Genomic DNA, 25,143 nt, shown 5'->3' with positions numbered 1-25,143 from the left:
ACTGGTACTGAAACCATAATTTGGCACAATTTACCCTAAAACCCAACTGTGGCTTTAGGAATTTTAAATAGAAAAAAACACATAGCGCATGCTCTTCAGCAGCCAGCGCTACACTCGACATGCTGGCTGTCTATTGCATTTTCATAAGCTTTTGAGGGACGTTAAAAACATAAATCGTGCCAGGCCTAAAGCTGTATAAGAGGCCCCGACATTTCTGATGGCTGCCCTGTAGGGTTACCACCTGTTCGGGATTCACCCGGACAGTTCGGGTTTTGAATCATGTGGTCCGGGTTTCAGTCCACCTGAAACCTGGACACAATATTCAGACAGGAATGTGGCTCAGAACAGGGCCTGATAGGAGGGTAAGGAGGCAGGGGCGGACTGACCATTCAGCCAATCGGGCACTGCCAGAGGGCCCCAGGCCACTAGGGGGTCCCATCAGGGTTGCCAGCCTCAGTAAAACCAGGGACAGTATGTAAAAATCGGTGTTTTTTTTTTTTACATCTGTCTCTGAAATACCCCTTACCGACATCCTTTGGGTCGAAAAATCCTGAGATTATAGCTGCCCCACCTCTCCAGTACCTTCTCAGCCAATAGAAACGTGTCTGTGTATACTGTGTGTACATGTATGTGAATACTGTGTGATTGTATACTGTGTGGCCCTATAATCTCTGATTGCCTGGGGGCCCCATGAGTTGTCAGTCTGCCCCTGGTGAGGGGACACTATGCACGCCACAATACTATTCTCTTTGGAGCGCCCAAAGGTGTCCCGGGTCTGTTACTATCATGTAGTTTATGCCAAAAAAAAAAAATACATTTTTGCTGTGCACCACTAAAGTGTTCGGGTTTGGCTTGAAGAAAAAGTTGCAACCCTACTGCCCTGTTCATATCAATTTGACATGCTGTGTTGCTGCAATCAGGGCTCAAGTCCTGCGAAAACGCATGGGAACGGAGTTCCTGTACTTTTTCCACAACAGGAACTCAGTTGCCGTTAGCAGCCGTGTCCTGCAAGACTTTGAAGTATGCGAGCTGTGTGGCAGGTGCTACACCAGCAGCTGCCGACACAACTCGCAATAGTAAATGACCATTTAGGCATTGCCAATAGGGGGCCCCATGACAGCTTCAGCTTCAGTCTGACAATCACAGCTAGGTCTGGGCTAGGTATAGCTGACGGGTAGATCAGCTACTCTGCTCACAGGACATGCACGGAGAGAGGTGAGCTGAGGGAGGAACATCAGTTTGTGGTGGTAAGCTGAGCACAATACCTGGTAAAGTGTAATGCCAGGAGGGAAGTTTATGTGGAAATATGTGAAGGGTTGGAATAGCAGTGAGTGTTTGTTGGAGCCCTGCAGAGTTTGTAGCCCCCACGCTAACATACATCTCCTAAGCAGGAACACATCGCTATCGCCCCAAGCATTCTGTCCAGATAATGTGCAGCTAATTTATGACCTTTCCGTTTAACCCTGTGCTATCCAAACTCTGTTCAATGAAAAGTGTAAACTCACCACATAAACATTCTATATACAAAAAAACATTCCCCAATAAAGATCAGAACATGATGTTCACGTTTGCATGGAAGCACAATTGAATGAATTCTGATTATTCAGAGAATTATCGTATTTATGTTTATTGAGGATTGTTTTTTTTTTATGTACTAACAGTTAAGCTACACACAATATGAAAATTGGATGAAAAATACCACTTTCGAAGCGTTTGTGCATATGAGCGTATCTTTTTTTTTTTGGTGGGGGAGTAGATCTTGGGTGGGAGTTCCCTCACTTTTTTCCCCAGGACTTGACCACTGGCTGCAATGTAAAGCATCACAGCTTACGCATATGAACATTTCCTCCGACTGTATTGTAGGCTTTTAGGTGGGTGGTAAAAGCGCAGCTCAGCTGCCTGTTTTTATCACTCCTCAGCTGCCCATGTAAAAGAGGCTTAATGCAGCCACCATATTTAAGGACCGGTAAGCTGCAATAGATATTATTTTTTTTTTTTGTGTATGGGTTTAGCTATGCTTTGAAAATGGAACGAAGCTGCCCAGTAGTACACATTACTAACAGCTTGCTGCAGAGCCTGAGCTTCCCAGCCCCTCCCCCTTTCCTCCTGATAGCTGTACCCAGGGCGGACCCTCCCTAGGCACTGATTTTACTTCATTTGCAATGCTTCCAATTCTAGTACAAAGTGAAACTGCAATCTTTTCTGTGAAAACTTACTTTTATCGTCTGTCAGACCCCCTAGTAAAAAGCCATGGAATCTTTGCTCCCCTATACATTAGAACTAAACACTTTTTGATAAAAGCATATCCTAGCAGGGTGATGATGATGCAACAAGAGCCCCCTACTATTCCCCTATTCTTATAAAAGGTATATGCATGCAATAGCATAAACCTGCAAAAAGAGGTGGGAAGGGAACCGACGTTTCCAAAGGGTGTCAGATGCTAGATAGACCGTCTGTAAAGGGGGCCTTTTCCTATATTGTTGTTCCAACTCATCGTGATAAAACAACGTTCAATTTAGGAGTGGACAGCTAAGTGATGCTCCTTGTCTTTATCTTGCAGCAGCAGCAGCATCACAGAGGGGAGGAGCAAAGGATCCAGGCTCAGCCGATGATATCACTGTGTGGGTTTGTGTCTCTACAGCAGCGATCATACTGCTGCTCCCTTTTGCTGTATTCCGAAGAAGCACACCCAGATCACGGAGGAGAGGCACAGCATCCCCTATCATTCTTTTGTCTTTTATCAGGTAAGCTCGACCTTCCTTTCTCTACCATATCCGATCTTAGGTTTAGCATTTGTCTTTAAACATACAGTGATTTATCCCATATTAGCTGCTATGTGTCAGTTGAATGGACATACTCCATCTCATTTGCATGCCCTCTACCATTGTATTGTCTGCTTCCTTTATCCTTTTTTCTGGTGAAGAAAATTAGGTAAGAATGTTTCCCAATCTAATGCTGGGAGGGTGTTTTCCACCTAATGTATTAGAACAATACATGAACAGGGCGGAAAATTGTCTAGTATGGTCAGTGTCACAATGGCCATGGATATGGGACCATGACTTGCTTTTGGGCATGGTGTATTATTGAATAATTTACATAGCACATGCATTGCAAAATGTATCTGGCTGATATATAATATGATAGTGTATGTGTATATATATATATATAATATAATATGATAGTATATACATATATATATTTATTGTCTGATAGTATTTAACTATTTTTGAGCTGTATATGTATAAACCATATATATTTAGTAGTAGAAAGTGTCAAGGTGGCCATCATACACTATACAATCTGATTGTATAATCTCTATGGGATTGCACACAGCCCACACCCCAAAATGGAACATTTCTCTATAATTTATTTCGAAAAATTCCTTGAATTAAACTATAAATAAGAAAAACAACAACATATTGGCATAAGTAATGGCCACGGCACATTATTGGTTTGCATAAAATTATATAATATTTCAAAAAATCTTTTTTATTCAACCATAACTATTCAAGTAAAATGAAATCTATCAATAAGCTCAGTTATTAGAACTCGAGCCAAATGAATTAAAATAACATTAAATTTCCCACCCCTAAACACCCAGGGTGACCATACCACATATAGTGCCAGTGACAAGGGAGGGAAGGGAGGGTAGCTCCTTTTCCAAAGCTTGACCAAATGTGAAAATTCCTGTCAGACAAAAAATATTTATAAGGGTCCTAAGGTTTCCAGAAGCTTCCATGGCTTCTAATTGGTTAACATTTTTTACCTCAAAATCTTAAAGTGACAGTAACCTAAATATTTATACTGTATCACCTGACCTAAGTTCTGAAATTCGAGCAGGGAGGAGGCGGGGCTGCTGCAAGCCCATGAAGGCGGGCCCAAATACCTGTTCCCTCCTTTTACAATCTATAATCTAGTTTGATCAAATCGTTACATGTATGGCTCTCAAAGCATTGGGCATACATGTAACGATCCGATCAATCTATTCTTCACAAAATTGGATAATATGATCACATCTATGAATTATAGAAAAAAAAAAAAAACGCACCATGTCATTGATCGATTTGTTAATATTATTCTGATTAGATTGGACAGAAAATCCAATCATTGGAAAGTAGATAATTTCATATGATCATTAAGGCCCCTTTCACACTGGGGCGGCGCTTTACCATCGTTTTAGTGGCAGTCTGCGGCCGCTAGCAGGGTGGTTTTAACCCCCGCTAGCGACCGAAAAAGGGTTAAAACAGCCCGCAAAGCACCGCTGCAACAGCACTTTGCCGGCAGTATAGCCGCGCTGTCCCATTGATTTCAATGGGTAGGAGCGGTTTAGGAGTGGTGAATAAACCGCTCCATTAACCGTTCCAAAGATGCGGCTAGCAGGACTTTTTTCACCGTCCTGCTAGCGCACCGCTCCACTGGAGTGAAAGGGGCCGTTTTTTTCAGGTGCTATTTTTAGCGCTGTAGCGCCTGAAAACCACCCCAGTGTGAAAGGGGCCTAAGTGTATGGCGCATTAAAAAAAATCTTTGTGATCTTCTGATCATATTTTTGTTATGATAACGCTATCAACAATGCAATCATATAATATATATATATAAATATATATCATAATATATTAATATATATATTAAATATATATAATAATAATATATATATATATATATAATATAATATAATTTTTCTGTGTATGGCCACCATAACTATACACTGTACAATTTGCTTTTGATCTACCAACAACTATGTTATGTAAGGGCCTTTGTGTTTGAATAGATATGAAATGGATTGTATAGTCTGGGGATATTTAAATGAGATTGTACAATCAGACCGTTAACTATGTAGTGTAAGGGCCTGCCTGACATGATACAAATTAAATGGATTGTTTAGGTGTGTACTATTACATCATTTTGGTAAAAGCCCTTTCACACTGAGCCATGTCGGGCGTTAGCGTTGAAGCGCCGCTAGTTTTGGAGGCGCTTTTCAGGCCGCTAGTGGAGAAAAGGTTAAATGCACCCAAGAATCGCTTTTCCAGCGCTTCAGCAGTGCGGCCCATTCATTTCTATGGGCAGGGGCAGTGGAGGAGTGGTGTATACACCGCTCCTCCACCGCCCCAAAGACGCTGCTTGCAGGACTTTTTCTAACGTTCTAACGTCCTGCAAGTGCACCGCCCCAGTGTGAAAGGCTCTCACACTGGGGCTGCAGGGGAGGCGTTTTTCAGGCGCTTTACAGGCGCTATTTTTATCCCAAAAGCGCCTGAAAAACGCCCCAATGTGAAAGAGGTCTAAGGCTGGGTTCACACTATTGAGAACCCGCATCCAATTCACAATAGCAGGAGATTTTAAATGGCTCTATGGATCTGGTTCACACATCTCCGTGGGAATTTGCACAGGGGTCCTGTGTGTCATTTTGTCCATTTTCAAGTCCGAATTTAGCCTCTGCTGTGAGCTGCATGCGAAGATAGTGTGAACCCAGCCTTAATGTTAATGGTGGCCATGCACGCTTCGATAAATGTTCGTTTTCTTTTTCAGTCAATCTCTGCTAATAGGAATTATCAATCTATAGTCAACAACCAATTCAATTGATATGACACACGAAAGGAAGCGTGTTTCAAATCGCTTCAAATAGTAGGAAGATATGAATGTATGTTATCGATCAAATCTCCGTTTTCACCATACAGTCTCAAAGTCTGATCAACTGAAATACCATCAAGCTCATGAACATAGCATCTCAGTGCTTCTAAATCTAAATGGAGCCTAAATCATTCAGAAGAGAAATTAGGCCTATTTTATTGTTTTGATTTAATCACACATTGATCAGATTAAAAAAAAAGTGTGTATGGCCCCCATTAAGAAAATTAAAGAGGAAGTAAACCCTTATGGGTTTACTTCCTCTTTGATTCCCTGCAAAGGTAAAGCATAATGGACTACTATGCATCACATAGTAGTCCATAATGTGTCACTTACCTGACACAGGAGCCAGCGAAGTCACCGATGTCCCCTGTAGTCTGGAGCCTCCATCTTCTTGGTGGGTCTTGCTGCTCCGGTGCTGTCATTCATCGGAGCCGTGATGACGTCACTCCCACGCATGTGCACGGGAGCCGCCACTCGCGGCATATCGCCGTTAACTGCGGCTCGCTCAGTGCGCCTGCGTGCCGCTGTCTACGGTAGGTTTAGGAGATATTTTTTGGACCTACAGGTAAGCCTTAATCTAGGCTTACCTGTAGGACAAAGTGGTTTGTAAGGGTTTACAACCACTTTAAGGATTGTACAATCAGATTGTACAGTGTATGGTCAGCCTACATTTTGTAAGGATTTCACACATTTGCCCTAGATTCGCCCAATTTAACCATACCATTCAAAAATAAAAAAATATGTATTTAGGTTGAAGGCCCAAGGACTAAAACATTGGTAAATAGGCAAAAGAAGATAAAAAAGAAACCTGGATATTTGTGGTACCACATAGACCCACATAGACCCTGTATTTACATTTCCTGACTCATCAGGTGTGGCCAGACAATTCCCTATAAAAGGCAGGCACAGGGGTACTAAGTGATCAAGGGGGGCCCTCCCATGCATCAAGGGGACTAAAGTGACAAAAAAAGCAGATCAATAGGATTCAGATGTAGACATCCCAAATTTGGACTGGGTATGAATAAAAGATATAACATCATTTTATCTTGCTGTCACAAGTTGGAACACCTCAAAATGCCCACTTACAGCCTTGCTTATACCATGTAAAGAGAACCAAAGTGATATTTTTTGTTACCACCAGTAGAGAAAAATAGCATCTATACTTCCCTGTCATATCCTAGGTGTTTATTAAAGTGGTTTAAAACCCTTACAAACCACTTTGACCTACAGGTATGCCTAGATTAAGGCTTACCTGTAGGTCCAAGAAATATCTCCTAAACCTACACGGTTTAGGAGATATTTAGTAAAAGTCAGTGACAGCTGTCTATGGCGCATGCGACGTAGACAGCGGCACGCAGGTGCACTATTGCCATTAGCAGCATGCCGCTGCTAACGGCGATATGCTGTTAGTGGCGGCTCCCATGCGCATGTGCGGGAGTGACGTCATCGCTGCTCCGGCGCTCTGAGTGGCCGGAGCAGCGACACCCGGAAGAAGATGGACGCTCCGGACTACAGGGGACAGTGGTGACCTCGCTGGCTCCTGTGTCAGGTAAGTGACACATAATGGGCTACTATGCGATGCATAGTAGCCCATTATGCTTTACCTTTGCAGGGAGACAAAGAGGAAGTAAACCCATCAGGGTTTACTTCCTCTTTAAGGGTGTAGTTATCTTTAATTTACGTGGAAGACCTCATTCAGTACTGTTAATATATGTTAAATACTTAATTCATGGCAATTCCATAAAAGAATAATAGTGAATATCTATATCCATGTACAATATCTCACAAAAGTGAGTACACCCCTCACATATTTGTAAATATTTTATTATATCTTTTCATGTGACAACACTGAAGAAATGATACTTTGCTACAGTGTAAAGTAGTGAGTGTACAGCTTGTATAACAGTGTAAATTTGCTGTCCCCTCAAAATAACTCAACACACAGCCATTAATGTCTAAACTGCTGGCAACAAAAGTGAGTACACCCCTAAATGAAAATGTCCGAATTGGGCCCAAAGTGACAATATTTTGTGTGGCCACCATTATTTTCCCAGCACTGCCTAAACCCTTTTGGGCATCAGGGCATGGAGTTCACCAGAGCTTGCCACTGGAGTCCTCTTCCACTCCTCCATGATGACATCATAGAGCTGGTGGATGTTAGAGACCTTGCACTTCCACCTTCCATTTGAGGATGCTCAATAGAGCTTAGGTCTGGAGACATGCTTGGCCAGGCCCTCACCTTTACCCCCCAGCTTCTTTAGCAAGGCAATGGTCGTTTTGGAGCTGTGTTTCTGGTCGTTATCATGTTGGAATACTGCCCTACTGCCCACTCTCATTCAAAACTCTCAAAACAATTAATAACTAATCATACAACCTGTAATCTGGTTGCTGCTGTTAGCCATTTATCTACACCTCCTTATAACATTTATACATATTCATTCTTTTCAGTTTTTTTCCTTCTCTCCTCTTTTTTTCTTTCCCTTGCCTTCCATTACTATAACTATGTCTCCCTTTTCCTAATCTTGACTATTTACAACTTATCTTCCATTCCTATCCAAAGGAACATTAGAATTACCGTAATCCATACAGCCCATATCTTATGATATTTCTGTCACTCTTCTATGCCCATACATTATCTTTTCATAAGGTAGTATTTGATTAACTGCTTTCATCCATTGATTTGCTGAGGGTGGCTTTTAAAGCATCCTTTGGCTGTAGAGTAATGTAAATTTCCTGATATTTAACCTCCCTGGCGGTATGATTATGTTGGATTTTAGGTGCTGAAAGCGGTAGAATTATTTTGTATGGAAATCTGGCATTTTATATTGTAGGCCTGTAATTCTTAGGAATAGCTCACTTAAATATGTCCAAACCAGAGTCTAGTAGACCTCCCGGGTATGATGAATTTTGAAACATAAAATCATAAATTATAATATAATAAGTATAAATAATAACAAATAATATATAATAATAATACATTTTAGTCAATATAATCAAATCAAAAACACTGACATTTTTTTGGGCCAAACAAGGGTGCAATATTACTAGATATATTGCTTCAGTAAACATCCCGGGTATGGTACATTTTGAAACATGGGATTGCACAAAGTCCAAAGTCACAATCAGGACACTAGAATCTGGTTTCAGATTTTCCTTCCAGTGTCATCATGCTTTGAGCAACAACCTACGCATATCCTTGTGGGCGCTGCCTTTTTTTCAGTTGGTGGGATGTGGTCTATAAAGTGATGACCAGTCAGGCATTCCGGGTTGACAACACCAGCAGCACGACATCCAGCTCTGTTTGCAGCCGTTGGTGTTTGGTGGTCCAGAAAGATACTCTCTGCAACTTTCCAAACAAAGTCAGCATGAACCACATGCTTGTCACTGTCACATGGTTTCATGATGTCTTTCCCACCTTTTGTGTGTAACATGACAGCGGAGGTGTTAGGGATTGTACTCATTAGGCACACATCTTTTTTTGTCACGCCATCGCAGTGCCATAATTTTGCCTTTCTGCCAGGCAACCATTTCTCCTGTCTTGAGGTTCTTATTGCCAAGGGTTGGTGGCATGTCACGCCAGTTAGCCCTAATGATTTCATAGGCATCCATTCTGTTCTGTAGAAGGAACTCACAGAGTTCAGGAGATGTGTAAAAATTATCTGTGGTTACACAATAGCCCTGATTCAGCAATGGCTCAATCAGTTAACAAATTGAGGAGGTTGCCATTCCATAATGACTGTATTTTTAGTGGAATTTGGTTCCTTTACTGGTGTATAGGACAGAATTCCAAATATAACCAGTGCTTGATTCACATAGCATGAAAGGTTTTACGCCAAATCGTGCCCTCTTTGATGCTATATATTGTATCCAGCTGAGCCTTCCCTTGTAGGCCATTAGACTTTCGTCTATGCTGATGTCTCTATCTGGCACATAGCTCTGTTGGAAATTTTTCATAATCATCTGATATACCTCCCACATCTTCTTGAGTTTGGAGGCTGGATGAGTCGTTTTGTCAAATTTTTCATTGTTTTCAAAGTGCAAATATTTCATTATCAGGGAAAATTTGTACTCAGACATGACTGTGCCAATTGAGTGGCTAGTAATTTATTGGTTGTCCAATACCACTTCTGCAGGGGTTTCACCACCACTCCCTGAAGAATTATTAGGCCCAGAAATTTCCAGATGTCCTCTTTGGTCACTGGTTCACAATTTCTGCTCTTTGAAAACCTTGAGGTGTGGCAGGAACCCACACAGATGTCTCTGAAATTGCTCCTGAAGTCGTACTGATATTGCGGGTATGAAATTTCAAACCAATCAATGTGAACCTGGGCTCACAAAGACCAAATAATATATGCTTATTTGGGTTATTTTTACCAAAGATATGTATCGGTATTTATGAAGAAAAATTACAAATATGCAAAATTGTATAACCGAAACGATGAAAAATGCATTTATTTACAAAATGTTTGGCCTTTTTTTCATTTATAGCGCAAAAAATAAAAAACTCAGTGGTGGTTAAATACAACGAAAAGAAAGCTCTATATGTGTGAAAAAAATGATAAAAATCTTCACATAGGTACAGTGTTGCCATTCAAAATGTGAGAGCACTGAAAGCTGAAAATTGGCCTGGTTAGAAAGGGGGTTTAAAGTAGCTGTTAAACCATTACAACCACTTTAACCTATAGGTAAGCCTAGGGAAATGTTGGAAATGTTGGTTTCCCTGGCATGAAACCTGTTTGAACACTCTGGATGATAGATTAAATAATGGAAAATTTCCTATCAGATACTTACCATAATTTTCTTTTTCTGATAGACTCTATGGCAGCATACGTGTGGGTTAGCCCCGCCTCCATAACTACCGTATAGGACCCCTCTCCCATAAATCTTTGCTCTGGGCCAAGGGCCGTGTTCCGTAACTAGCCTGCTCCAGGCATTGGGAGGGGACTCCTGCTGCCATGGAAACGAAAATTATGGTAAGTTACTGATAGGAGATTTTCCGTTTTCCTGACAGACTCCATGGCAGCATAGGTGTAGGAAATAACTCTCCGTATACACCCGGGTGGGCAAATGCTGAACAAAGAAAATTTATTTAACACTGTCAATTGACAGTACTTGCAAACTAAAATTGATCGAAGATAAAGTAGCTGGTTCAACACTGTAATGGAACATAAACGTGTTGATAGAAGACGAGGATGCCACCCTGCAGATTACTTTGGGAATGACATGTCCTGAAGCTGCCCAAGATGTCCAAAATTCTCCAGGTTGAATGCACCATCACCGCTTCCAGAGGAGCCAAGCCCTGCACTTTGTCAAGCCCATTGAACAGCCTGAACAATCCATGCAGCAATGGATCTAACGGAGGCCCGCATTCCTCTGTTCTTTCCATGGAGGAGGATGAAGAGAAAATCTGATTGACGAAAGGGAGCCGTGGCTTCCAGATATTGCTTTAGAGAGTCTCCCACATCAAGGATATTCTCTGATCTGAAGGTGGCAAACACAATCTCTTGATGGAAAATTGTGGTCACTTTAGAGTTCGAACCCAGCATGGGGATTAGCAACACTCTATCTGGAAAGAAAGTTAGAAAAGTCTCCTTTGAACCCAGGTCCCTAGTTTCAGATACACTTTTTGCGGAAGTGAAGGCCACCAGAAAGCTGGTTTTGTGGTTAGTGTGATTTGTCAAGAACTGATCTGAGCTGCAGCTCCAGAACAAGAGGGCAATTCCACTGGGGCCTGAGTCGGACAGCTCCTTGAAAAATTGGCGGAGGAGGGAGTGTTTGGCCCAAGATACTCCTGTGAAAGCCGAGATGGCCGATACCTGCACCCAGAGGGAGCTGACCGATATTGTTAGGTCTAGCCCCGATTGCAGGAAGCTTAGAATGTCCTGGACTGCAGGGGCACTATATGGGTTGACCTGGAAGACATGTGATCTGAGAATCTGACCCAAATTCACTCATAGACCCTGTTGGTTCTCCTTCTAGCATTCAGGAGGGTAGGAATGACCTCTTCCGGGCAGCCTAGAGTCTCAAGCCTTCCCCTATCAAGAACCAAGCTCTGAGGTGCAGGTGAGATAGACGGGTGTAGTGCCGTGCACTGAGACAGTAGGTCTGGCCTAGGTTGCAGGGGAACTGGGTCCCAATAGCCGAGGAGTGTCAAGAGAGGAAACCATGGCCTGTTAGGCCAGAAAGGGATTATTGCTGCCACTTCCACCTTTTCTGTTCTCAGTCTACATAGGAACTGGAGATTCACAGGCACCGGAGGAAAGGCATAGGCCCTGGGGATCCTCTATTGATACGTGAGTGCATCTATCCCATAGGCCTGGGGGTCTCGGAAACCTTGCGTAGTAACTTTGCCAACTTGTTATTGCTTGGAGAGGCGAAGAGGTCGAGAGCCACCCGGACACCTCTTTGTGGAGATCCCACTCGTTGTTCATCCGAACTTGGGAAAGGAAATCTGCCTGAACATTCTGAATCCCAGGTATATAGACTGTTGAAATGTTGGACAAGTTCCTCTGAGCCCAGGTCATAATTGGCTCTACCTCCCGTAGCAGGGACCTGCTGTTGGATTCCACCCTGTCTCAGACGAATCCTGCTTTGGACCACATAAACCTTCTCTTTGATAAGAGAGATGGTGCCACTTACTGTGTCGAAGTGGGCACTGAGAAATATGAGGGACTGTGAGGGCTCCAGGTGACTCTTCTCTAGATTCAGGAGCCACTGGAAATCTTGAAGCATGGAGATGACCAGACCTTTGTTCTAGAAGTTGACTTTTGTCTTGTGCCAGAAGAAGTAGTGATGATGACGAATCCCCTTGACAGAGCCACTACCGCCAGCAAGACTTTGGAGAAGACACAAGGAGATGTTGTTAGTCCAAATGGGAGACAGGTGAACTGTAAGTGCAGATGGCTTATAGCAAAATGGAGAAACTACTGAAAATCCACTGCTACCGAAACGTGGAAATAAGCGTCTTTTAGAGTGATAGACGCTAACCAGTCTCCGACAAACTGCTGGATCCTGTACAGAGACTGCATCTTGAATTTTTATTTTTTGATGAAGCGGTTGAGATGGGTCAAAACTATGACCAATCTCCATGTGCCATTCTTCTGTACCATGAATAGGGGTGAATACATGCCCTGGCCTCGCTCGTCGTCCGTAACAGGAATAGCTGTGCCTTGTTCCAACAAAGAGTTTACGTAAGCTAATAGGGTCTGCTTTTTTTTCTTCTGAGAGTGGAAGAGACGTAGGGGTGATTTTGAGCCTGGGAGCACTGCTGAAGACCCAGGCGTGGCTTGAGGAGACCGTTCTGATGGTCCAGAAGTCCTGGATTGAGGCCATCCAGACATGCCGAAAATGGAGAAGGCGTGCCCCCCCCCCCCCCCATTGCATGCCTGTGCGGGCCCAATCTCAAAAAGGCTTTGTGGGTTCCCAGTTGCTGGCGGAACCACCTTTAGGGGGTTTCTTGAAAGAAGACTGCCTAGCTTCCCAGGATCTGGCAAACTCCCAATCCAGGCTTGTAGCTGCGCGCCTCTCTGCTTGCCACCTTTGGCCCAAGTTATGGCTGTATCTAGTTTGTTGCCGAAGAGGGAAGCACCCTCAAAGGGAATCCGGCACTAAACTTGCTCGGAAACTGGATCAGCCAGCCATGGCCAGAGCCACATGGACTGCTTGGCAGTAACTGCCAACAGCATAACCCAAGCCACTAGGCAGATTACATCAATGTAAGCCTCCCCCAGAATGTCGGAAGCCAGTCTGAGCTCCTGGTTAGGCAAGCTCCTGGCCACTTCACTGGAGATGCCTCTGAGAGTCTCTGCATTGTCCATCCAGATTTCCATGTCTTTAGACGCTAAGGCTAAGGCCTGTTTGTAGGCCATATGTCGTGGCCTTGCCCCTCCCCTGTTGGTGCATTGTGCTTCTGGTGGGGGTTAATGAGACTGATGGTCCTCCCTTTCCTGCAGAAATGCTCTCATGACCCGTTTGATTAGGGACTCCAGGTGCTGGTCTGCTGGTGATAAAAACAGAAGATCAGTAATTGGTAATTTTTTTCCCCTCATGCTGACACCGGTCCCTCACACAGAGAGCCGTGGCAGCCTCATCAGTGCCCACCATTGCCACCTACCAGTGCCCACAGTGCCACCTACCTTTGCCCAGCAGTGCCACCCATCAATGCCCAACAGTGCCTCATCACTGCCACCAATCAGTGCTGCCTATCAGTGTCACCTACCAGTGCCCATTAGTGTCACCTTATCAGTGCCTATTATTGCAGCCTATCAGTGCCCATCAGTGCAGCCTCATCAGCACACATCAATGAAGGATAAAAATGACCTGCTTTCAAAATTTTATAACAAACTTTATCAAAATTTTCTGTCTTTTTTCGTTGGTTAAACCCAGTCATTTCCAAAGTCTGGCCCGCGGGCCAATCGCGGCCCTGGTTTTGAACGACCCGCCTGGTAATTTGGAAATGTATATCTTTTGTGGCCCCCAACAATCTCCCAGCACCGGGGCCACAAAAGACATATATGCTGGCTGCCTTGGAGGGGACAGGGAGGAGGCGGGACGAGTGCCGCGCACCCAGGAGAATTTCCTGTTTTACACGGCAACCTCTGTAATAGGAAGTCCCATCTCATGCATTGCCATTGGACGACTGTTCTGTCCATCATAGGAGGTGGGACTTTGTATTAAAGAGGTCGCCGAGAAAACAGGAGTTTTTCCTGTATGTAATATTTTGGCGCTCGTCCCGTCCCCCTCCCTGTCCCCTTCAAGGCTGCAGATAGATGGGCATCAATCAGAATACACTGATTGCAATGGTGGGTGCTGCATTCCTCGCAACTGTAGATGTTGCATTCCTGGCAATGGTGGGCGCGGCATTCCTGGCAATGGTGGGCGCTGCATTCCTGGCAATGGTGGGCGCTGCATTCCTGGCAACGGTGGGCGCTGCATTCCTGGCAACGGTGGGCGCTGCATTCCTGGCAACGGTGAGCGCTGCATTCCTGGCAATGGTGGGTGCTGCATTCATGGCAACGGTGGGTGCTGTAGCCCTGGCAATGGTGGGTGCTGAATTCCAGGCAATGGGGGTATTGTATTCATGGCAATGGGGTGCTTTACTGATGGAAATGGGGGTGCATTCATAGCAATGGTGAGGCTGCATTCGTGGCAATGGGGGTGCTGCATTCATTGCACTCGTGAGGCTGCAGGTGGGCACCGACCCTTATTTTGCTTTACAGTTCTTTACTTATCACTTTCAGACCGGACCATTTTGCTGATTTAAGACCAGAGCACTTTTTGCGATTCGTCACTGCGTCGCTTTAACTGACAATTGCGCAGTCGTGCGATGTGGCTCCCAAACAAAATTGACGTCCTTTTTTCCCACAAATAGAGCTTTCTTTTGGTGGTATTTGATCACCTCTGCAGTTTTTATTTTTTGCGCTATAAACAAAAAAAGAGCGACAATTTAAAAAAAAAAAAAAAAACATTATTTTTTACTTTTTGCTATAATAAATGTCCCCCAAAAATGATATAAAAAAACATTTTTTTTTCCTCAGTTTCAGCCGATACGTATTCTTCTACATATTTTTGGTAAAAATAAATCACAATAAGCGATTGGTTGGTGCAAAAGTTGTAGCGTTTACAAAATAGGGGATAGTTTTATGGCATTTTTATTAATAATTTTTTTTTTACTAGTAATGGCGGTGATCAGCAATTTTTTTTTTATTGTGACTGCCACATTATGGCGGACACATTGGACATTTTTGACACATTTTTGGGACAATTGTCATTTATACAGCAATCAGTGCTATACAAATGCACTGATTCCTGTGTAAATGACACAGGCTGTGAAGGGGTTAACCAGGAGGTGCAGTGTAGGGGTTAAGTGTGTCCTAGGGGCGTGTTTATAACTGTGGTGGGCGTGGCTGTGTTTAACAGATCACTGATCTCTGCTCCAATCACTGGGAGCAGAGATCCCTTGTTGCTAGGCAGAATGGGGTTTACATTGGCATCTCCCCGTTCTTCCTCTTCTTGAGACGATCGTGGGCACCCCCGTGGCAAGCGAGTCTGCGGGACCCACGGTCGGACTCAAAGGGGTCCCGACTGACATGCGGCGTACCTGTACGCCCATTTGCCCGTCCGTGCCATTCTGCCGAAGTACATCGTCGTGCGCCGGTCAGGAAGCGGTTAATATGAAAGGTTTTTTTCCTGAAACTTCCTGAAGGTTCGTGTTATACGCCAATAAATATGGTATATCCAAATAACACTCCTAAGCTCATCTCTTTACTCATACACAGCCACAAAGGCAATAGAATTCTTTTTGGGCAGTATATTAGTGTTCGAACGAACACACTTAGATCGAATTTTAATGGTTCAAAGAATGTCAGGCAAAATGGTCGCCCCACACTCATGTTCACTTCATCAAATCTGGCCCCATGAAAAAAGTTTGGACACCCCTGGATTAAACAAACACTGCTGCCATAACAATAGTTGATTACATTCTCACCACCTCTTCGTACCAGGCTGGGAGACACACAGACACACACTGGACTTGTAGCAGATGGAGGCCGCCTGCTAACAGCTAGGCTATCTGGCCAGTGCACACTTGCCTGCCAACAGCCAGGTCTCCAGCTCTTCAGCGCTACTCTGCCTATACACTCCTTACCCCGCTAACAGCTAGCGCTTATCGGAGGGATGCGACTCCTGTGGTCGTTTGGCCGGTCCTGATCTTAGGGTAGATGTCTTCAGGTAGGAGAACCATCTACTCAGTCCTACGGAGGGGAATAGAAAAGGAACATGGCCCTTGGCCCAGAGCAAAGATTTATGAGAGAGGGGTAATATAGGGTAGTTATAGGGTAGTTATGGAGGCGGGGCTAACCCACACATATGCTGACATGGAGTCCGTCAGGAAAACTATATTTACCCGTCTTGCGAGAATTTTCGATAGGATTATAGTCTAGATTTAATAATGAGATCAGTCTATAAGAGGCACACTCACACAGGTCTTTATCTGGCTTCTTTGTAGCCTCGTACATAGAAACTGGCAACACTCCCCGCAAGAAGGCCTAACCTGGATAGAACCGGTGCTATAATATCCATGTATCATAGATACCGTATACTTCTGAAGGTATTCGATCTGGACCAGAGGATTTACCGGTTGCCAGGGATGAGATAGCCATCCTCACTAACTCCTCAGTGATCTCCTCTTTTATCATTTGGCCTTGATCTTCTGTGAGCTTAGGGAACTGCAGTTGATCTCGATATCTCTCAATATCTTCCACTGTATATGACAATGTGGATGTGTACATTGTAAAGTACTGTAATATTCATAACAGGTTTTCCATATTGAGTGGGTGGGTGTTTGCTGTTTTATTAAAAGTGGCATTAGCTTGCCTGATTGACCTCCCTGCTTGAAATTCTGGTGTTTTTGAAAGAAGAGCCTACATATATGAAATTGTAGATCTCAAAGCCCCCTTAAATATGCCTTCAAAGTGTCCCATTAGACCCTAATTATCTTCCTCCCGGAATACCTTAAAATACCTTTTTTTGTTTGTTTTATACTTACCTAGGTCTATCTGTCCCTCGCAGGCTCTGTACTGAGAATCAAGCGTTCGAACATCACTGATGGCTTGGTTCTCGCAGCTCCCCGAGCAGAGAGCTGCTGCCTGTTAATCAGCAGCTCTCTGCTCTGCCTCCTCCTCACTCACTGGAGGGCTGAGCTGTGGCGGGGCAGGGAGCGGCCGTCTCAGTCTCTCAGCGGTTCACTGAAAGGCTGAGACGGGTATCAGTCCAGGCACCTGGCAGATTCAGACTTCCATTGTTGGGATGAGGCGGTGCCTGGAATGATTTCTGTGGCATCAGCAGAGAGTCGACTTCAGTCCCCGCTCTGCTGAAAACAGGTAACAGGAGTGCAAAACTAATTGCACTCCCGTGAGCCATAGGAGAAGTCCAGCCAAACGACCTTCGGCTGGACTTCTCCTTTAATTGATCTGATATACAATCATTTTATTCCTCCATATGTCTACCCAAACAACCTCTTTAGCAATCTTCCCAAGGATGCTCATTCCCCCCCCACCTCGACCCCTGGGAGACTTCCCATATCTATCCTGAACCGGGTCAGTTATTAACATATTAAAATCTCCCATGCATATAAGATGGGCATCCGAGTATTGCACCATGAATAACACTGCTTCCTTCAACATGTTCATGTTAGCTAGGGGAAGGTTATAAACTCCAATAATTACAAATGGTAGTGTATACACAAATATATATCTTCCATCTGGATCTCTTTTAACTAACGTGCATGCATTCCCAAGATACAGTCTGGTGTACCATCAATGTAACACCCCTCGAGTAGGTTGGATGGCACGCATGACTGATCACTGAGCCCATGGTTTCTTAAGATAATCAAAATGATCTTTGATCATGTGCGTTTCTTGCAAGCATATTATGTTAGCATGGGATTTACATATAATAGAGAATACTTGATTACATTTCACTGTTGTCCCTAGGCCTCTTACATTCCTTGTAAAAAATGCACACTGATCAGCCATACCCAACCTGTCCTATATATAAACAGGGGTGTAAAACCATTGAGGAGTGCTCGCTCAGCCTACACCTAAAAGTACACTTCTCTTGGTGAAACCCAGCAGCAACCACTCTGTTCTTGCCAACCAACTACCTCAGCCATACACCATCCAGAAAAAACAAACAACACAAAATAAAAAAATAATAGGGCATTGCCGCCATATAGCATCCTAGCATCCGCTTATATTGAGGCAATACGTAGTTTTCTCAGCCTATCTGGCCCTGCAAACCCAGTACTATTTCCCAACGGCAGTAATTAAAACGAGGGAGTTCATCAGGATCATATTATATCCATTTCCTCTATAACCCAAGGATTTTTCTTTTTTTCTTATTTAACTTTTTTTTTCTTTTTTTACACTGTCCTTTAAAAAAAAATCCCTTGTAATAGAAAAAAAAGCATGACAGGACCTCTTAAAATGGTGTTCCACACAAAAAAAAATGCTTAAAATCCCTAAAAAAATAAGAAAATAAACATTTGGATTTTTTTTTAAACTCACCTCTAAATGCCTGTTGCTAGGGGGTCCTTCGTAGTCTGCCTCCGTCAGTGCCTGGGCTCCTGACGTCACTTCCCCTTGGCGCAAGAAGGGCTCAGCTTTGCCCCCTCCCTCCTGTCAGTCATCTGGGACACGTGACAGGTCCTAGATGACTGCTAGGCCAATCATGACGTGCCGCTCAGTTGCAATGCCGGCACCGCTGAGAGGAGGGGGGGAGCAGGGCTTCATTCCCCCGCTTCGATGGACCCTGGGACAGGTAAGTGTCCGATTATTAAAATTCAGCAGCTGCAGTGTTTGTAACTGCTGACTTTTCTTTTTTTTTTTTTAAGGGAAACGAAACTCCTCTTTAAATATGAGATCTGGGGTCAAAAATACCTCAGATCTCATATTTACACTAAAATGCAATAAAAAATAAATTAAAAATGTAATGCCATTTATTTTTATAAATGATTTTATTTCCCTTTTAAGAGCAATGTGCGGAAGTTACGTTTGACATAGCTACTGCCCTCCAATGCTATGGAGCCGAGCGAGGGGGCCATCTTTCCCTCACTCGGCATCCAGGCAGTGAGGGGTGCGGACATGCTAGTCTCCGCTGCTACCGACGGCACCAGAGCGTGAGGGGGCGAGACCACTTTTATCTGAAAGAGGACCGCCGGAAGTTTTTAGAAATACCGGGGGTTATGGAAGATAGCCCCTTCTGCCCCCGAGCATCCACTGTGTGTTTAGCTAGGGGTTTTTTAGTGTTTGGCGTGGGGTTTTTAATGTGGTGGTTCTCATTTTAAGCCTTAACAGACCCAAATGACCTTGTATGTATTGGGGGGCAGGCTATTTTTGTTTTGTGTTAAAATCTTGCACATGCAATGTAGATTTGTAACTTTTATATAAAGCCATACATCTTTTGGATACATGCTACAGATGCACTAATTTACAGGCAGAGTAAGCCCCCCTCCCTAAGTTACTAGCTTTTAAGCAATTTTGCATTTTTAAAGGCACTTTTCCTTGTTTAGTTTTTGGGGTTGTTCAAATTGGTGACATTGATATATGTCTCTTAGGGTGGGACCTGGGCCCCCATATCCATTTTAAGGCCAATAACTAGAAGATAAGCCAGCCAAGTGGGGACAAGCAAAATTAACAAGTCAGTTCCCATAGAATGCAATGTTATTTGTTGTATAAGTTTTGCCCAGGTTAGGCTCTTTATTTGCCCCCCTGGACCGGGGGGTGTTTCTCCCATCTATAATTTTATAGCATGCTGGATGATGTGCTTAATTTTGGACAGGGGGGTGGCTTTAAACATTATCAATGGTCACAACATCTTGAGTAAGATTTTGCAAAATAATGCAGCAAAGACAACTAAATCAAAGTAAAACAATATACAAAGGACACACACTTGACAACATCAAAAAATTTTCAAGGGAAAATATCCCCCTCACCCAAAAAAATACAATAAACCAAAGTAAAAAATAAATAAATAAATATACTTGCTCTAAAACTCATCTGTTTTGCAAATACATAATAAACAAAATACAAACTCTTTAAGGACACCCAAAATTTATTCTGTGGATAGACAGACGGACAGACTCCTATCTGCAAGCTTTATATAACATAGGTTTGCGTGCTAATGAGGCAATTGAAAATACTGTCAGTCTGTAGATTGCACACAGATTAAGCATTGATGATGGCTCCAACCATCCCTCTTCACCGATCGATAACCTCAGATTGCAGTAAAGCCTAATACTCTCTCGATGAACAAACCACTTAAATTTCCCCAGACAGCTCCAGCATCCACATATGTATATGGGAAATATAAAAAGCTCATTGCGCAGACATACAATAGTAAAATGTATTATTTAAAAAAGGGCACGTTTTAAAATGACCGCCAAGCATATAGAAACATAAGTGTTTCCAACCAAAAAGATGGCCGCCGTGTCTCCACTCAGCATCCCGTATCACACGTCCTTAGCGCCATTCAACGTTTCGACATAAGGATGCGCAAGTAGAACTAACACGGGAGACACTGTGACAATACATATTGAATACATCTTAATAAAATTTCTACAACAGTCAATCCTCTTTTTTTAAGATGCTCCCATGCAGGGCTGGACTTGCCATTGGGCTTGACTGGGCTCAAGCCCATGGGCCCTGCCCAATAGGGGGCCCCGCAGGCCCCCTAAGATACACAGCCGAGTGTACTCAGTGTAATTGGCTTTGCTCCACTCACAGTCACGCCCAGTCCCTATGATGGACATAACACAGGGACTGAGCGTGACGGTGAGTCGAGTAGACTCAGCTACTCTCGGCTCCACTCGGGACTGCGAGAGGGCCCGAGAGCCGCTGTGAGGACCCGAGATCTGCCGAGATACACAGGACTCTGTATCTCGGCAGCACCATTTTTAAACTTCAAGACTGCAATAAAAAAGCTGCAAATGACAAGGCCACACTGACAAGGCTGCAAATGACACTGACAAGGCTGCAGATGGATGGACAAGGCTGCAGATGGACACTGATAAGGCTGCATTGATGGGCATTTAAATGTAATTTTTTTCCTTAACCACTTTCAGGCCGGACCATTTTGAAGGCCAATGACCAGACCACTTTTTGCGATTTGGCACTGCATCTCTTTAACTAACAATTGCGTGGTCGTATGATGTGGCTCACAAACAAAATTGACGCCCTTTTTTCCCCCACAAATAGAGCTTTCCTTTGATGGTATTTGATTACCCCTGCGGTTTTTATTTTTTGCGCTATAAAAAAAAACAGCAACAATTTTGAAAAAACACATTATTTTTAACTTTTTGCTATAATAAATATCACCAAAAATATATAAAAAAACATTTTTTTCCTCAGTTTAGGTCGATACGTATTCTTCTACATATTTTTGGTTAAAAAAATCGCAATAAGCAATTATTGATTGGTTTGCACAAAATTTATAGCGTTCACAAAATAGGGGACAGTTTTATGGCATTTTTATTAATAATTTTTTTTTTACTAGCAATGGCAGCGATCAGCGATTTTTATTGTGACTGCGACATTATGGCGGACACATCAGACATTTTTGACACATTTTTGGGACCATTGTCATTTATATAGCAATCACTGCTATACAAATGCACTGATTCCTGTGTAAATGACACTGGCAGTGAAGGGGTTAACCAGGGGGTGGCAGTGTAGGGGTTAAGTGTGTCCTAGGGGCGTGTTACTGGGTTGGGCTGTGTGCTAGTTAACACTGATCTCTGCTCCAATCACAGGAAGCAAAGATCAGTGTCACTTGTTGTTAGGCAGAACGGGGAGATGCTGTTTACAACGGCATCTCCCCGTTCTCCTTCCCCGTGAGACGATCGCGGGTATCACCGCGGTGATCGAGTCCATGGGACCCACGACCGGACTCAGGGCGGTCCCGACCAGCACGCATACGCGCGCCGGCAGCTGCTCGCACGCGATGGCAGGGTGGAAAATTGAACTGGACGTACCTGTACGCCAGTTTGCCTGCCCGTGCCATTCTGCCGACGTACATCGTTGTGCGCCGGTTGGGAACTGGTTAAACTTTCCTCCTAAAAGTTTTTTTCCTAAAAATTCCCTCCTAAACTTGGGGTGCGTGTTATACGCTGGCACGTGTTATACGTCAATAAATACAGTAATGTATAGAAGGTAGGGCCCAAAAGGGACTCGAGCCCAGGGGCCCCCACCACCCTAATTCCTGCCCTGCTCCCATGTGTCCCTCAATGAATCTTGATCATCTTATACCTGGAAATGAATCAGTCTTTATAGTCCATACAAGTCCATAAATAGTAAAAAACATGGCTCAGCTTGTAGACTCTGTTCTTCAGGAGGGATAACTTAAAGGGAGGACATGAAGACCGGTCGGTCTGGGATCCTCTGCGTATTGTACGTGGGTTGGGCTCCAGGGTGTCTCATCTCATATATAAAAAAAACAAATAATAAATATGACAAAATCATGCACATAAAGAATCTTCAAGAGGTAGTGTCCAAGTTCATAAAATAGGTGTTCAAAAAATAATGGATTATTGTTGATTCCGTGAGAGAACCACCACCGCAACCAAAAATGTGAAATGCAAGCTTAACAAATAGCAAGCTAATCCAGCTTGTGACCTATATACCGGTTGGGGCCTTTATCCCAAAATGAACCACATATCACCAATCCGGACTCATATCCTGGAGCCAGTCTAAAGCATCACAGGGGGAATAATTACTAGCAATTCGATGGGCCCTCCTAATCCTGGAATCTTCAATACGGTGATCATATGGAACCCAAAAAAGAAAGGCTCATCATAGCAGAATTCCGTCTAGATATATTAAAGAGTTAAAAATATACTTACAACGTTGAAGTAAATAAACGTTGACGTGCGGAGATCACCGTGTACCAGTGTCCAAGTGGACGGGCGTCCATGTACAGCCTACCGACTATTTTGCTGTTATTTATTTCAACGCTGTAAGTGTATTTTTAACTCTTTAATATATCTAGATGGAATTATGCTATGGTAAACTTTTTTTGGGTTCAATATGATCCGGCCCCCTGTGATGTTTTAGCCTGGCTCCAGGATACGAGTCTGGATTGGTGATATGTGGTTCATTTTGGGATAAAGGCCCCGACCAGGATATAGGTCACAAGCTGGATTAGCTTGCTATTTGGTAAGGTTGCATTTCACATGGTGGTCAGTTTTGGTTGCGGTGGTAGCTCTGTCACGGAATCAACAATAATCCATTATTTTTTGAACACCTGTTTTATGAGCTTAGACTGTGTCACGGTGAGAGTACTCAATCTCTACCTCTTGATTCAAGATTCTTTATGTGCACGATTTTGTCACATTTTTTTTTTTTTTTTTTTTTTATATGTCCATTTGCATTTAATTTTTTATAACACCTTTTTTATAATTCTTCAATATTGGGTTTGATCAATTGTTTTTGGTGATCTTCATTGATATATATTTTTTAGTTATATGTCAACACTTAGCACAAGTGTTATTTATTCACCCATTAGCGCTGCTACATTTTTTCTATTTGCCTTGAAACCCCCCTTGAATGGCAACAGATAATCAAAGGCCATCTTTTGCTGTAATAGAAGTGACTACATCTGTCATTCCTGTGAGATCTCCCTTAAAGTGGTTGTAAACCCTTACAACACACTTTGACCTACAGGTAAGCCTAGATTAAGGCTTACCTGTAGGTCCAAGAAATATCTCCTAAACCTACATGGTTTAGGAGAAATTTGCCAAAAGACAGGCACCGCTGTCTACGGCGCATGCGCCGTAGACAGCGGCGCATAGGCGCACTGAGCGCGCCGCCGTCAATGGCGATATGCCGCACGTGGCGGCTCCCGTGCGCATGCGCGGGAGTGATGTCATCGCGGCTTCGCCGAATGACAGCGGCAGAGCAGCAAGACCCACCGAGAAGATGGATGCGCCAGACTACAGGGGACAGCGGTGACTTCGCTGGCTCCTGTGTCAGGTAAGTGACACATAATGAACTACTATGCGATGCATAGTAGTCCATTATGCTTTACCTTTACAGGGAATGAAAGAGGAAGTAAACCCATCAGGGTTTACTTCCTCTTTAACAGTTTCAACGGTTTCATTGAACATTCCATCTGCAATGGATGAGAAATTGTTTCCGAAATTCAATCCCACACCCTGTCCAAGCAGGAAACCATGCAAACGCGATCAGACTATCTGGCGGACCTGCCCACACACGGCGGACTATCGCCGTACTTTTGAAATGAACATACTTGCCCACACACACACGGAGAAAAATCCATTCATTTTGAGTGCGGCTCCAGGTATCCGGGACTAGCGAAAGAATCGTTGCTGGCTCTGTCACCTGGTATGGACTTAAAGGGGAAGCCCTGCGCTGAAAAAAACAGCGTGGGGGTCCCCCCCTAGGTCCATATCAGACCCTTATCCGAGCACGCTACCCGGCCGGTCAGGAAAGGGGGTGGGGACGAGCGAGCGCCCCCCCTCCTGTGCCGTACAAAGCCGCGTGCCATCAACATGGGGGGGTGCTTTGGGGAAGGGGGGGCGCGTGGCCCCACCACCCCAAAGCACCTTGTCCCCATGTTGATGGACCCCGCCCGTTGGTTGTCGGGGTCTGCGGGCGGGGGGCTTTTCGGAATCCGGGAGCCCCCTTTTCTACCCCACCCTATGTGAATGAGTATGGGGTAGAAATGTGCCCCTACCCATTCACCTGTGAAAATTTTTTAAATAAAACACAACACAACACACAAGGGTTAAAAATTGTTTATTGCACAGCTCCGGGGGTCTTCTTCCGTCTTGGGGGGGTCTTCTCGCCGGACTCCTTTTCTGCTCTTTTGCTAGCTATTTTACTAGCGGAGGAGCCCGGCTTTCTTCTTCACCTCTATCTGGGGGTCTTCTTCTGACTTCGGGGGTCTTGTCCCCCTCTTCGGTTCTTCTTGCCAGGCCTCCGCGCCTGCCTCTAGCTCTTTTAC

The 25,143-nt window shown here is 44.0% G+C and overlaps 1 protein-coding gene across 6 annotated transcripts in view; it reads left to right on the top strand.

Annotated features, from left to right (window-relative positions):
* The first annotated feature begins 2,521 nt into the window (after window positions 1–2,521).
* The window catches only part of L1CAM (L1 cell adhesion molecule), a 671,411-nt gene continuing 648,789 nt past the window's right edge, over window positions 2,522–25,143 (top strand). For 3 of the 6 annotated variants that reach the window (XM_077478852.1, XM_077478851.1, XM_077478850.1), the window contains exon 1: window positions 2,522–2,744. In XM_077478852.1, the coding sequence (XP_077334978.1) occupies window positions 2,537–2,744 (208 nt within the window). In that variant the 5' untranslated portion in view covers window positions 2,522–2,536. The remainder of the gene's footprint in view (window positions 2,745–25,143) is intronic. The other 3 variants (XM_077478853.1, XM_077478854.1, XM_077478855.1) reach the window with 3 other exon arrangements.

This window comes from Lithobates pipiens, unplaced genomic scaffold (assembly GCF_037356315.1).
Source record: "Lithobates pipiens isolate NorthernLeopardFrog02 unplaced genomic scaffold, aLitPip1_a1.2 Scaffold_1, whole genome shotgun sequence".
Classification (NCBI taxonomy): Eukaryota; Metazoa; Chordata; class Amphibia; order Anura; family Ranidae; genus Lithobates; species Lithobates pipiens.
Note: the sequence above shows the minus strand (reverse complement) of the source record. Positions and strands in the feature narration are given on the sequence as shown.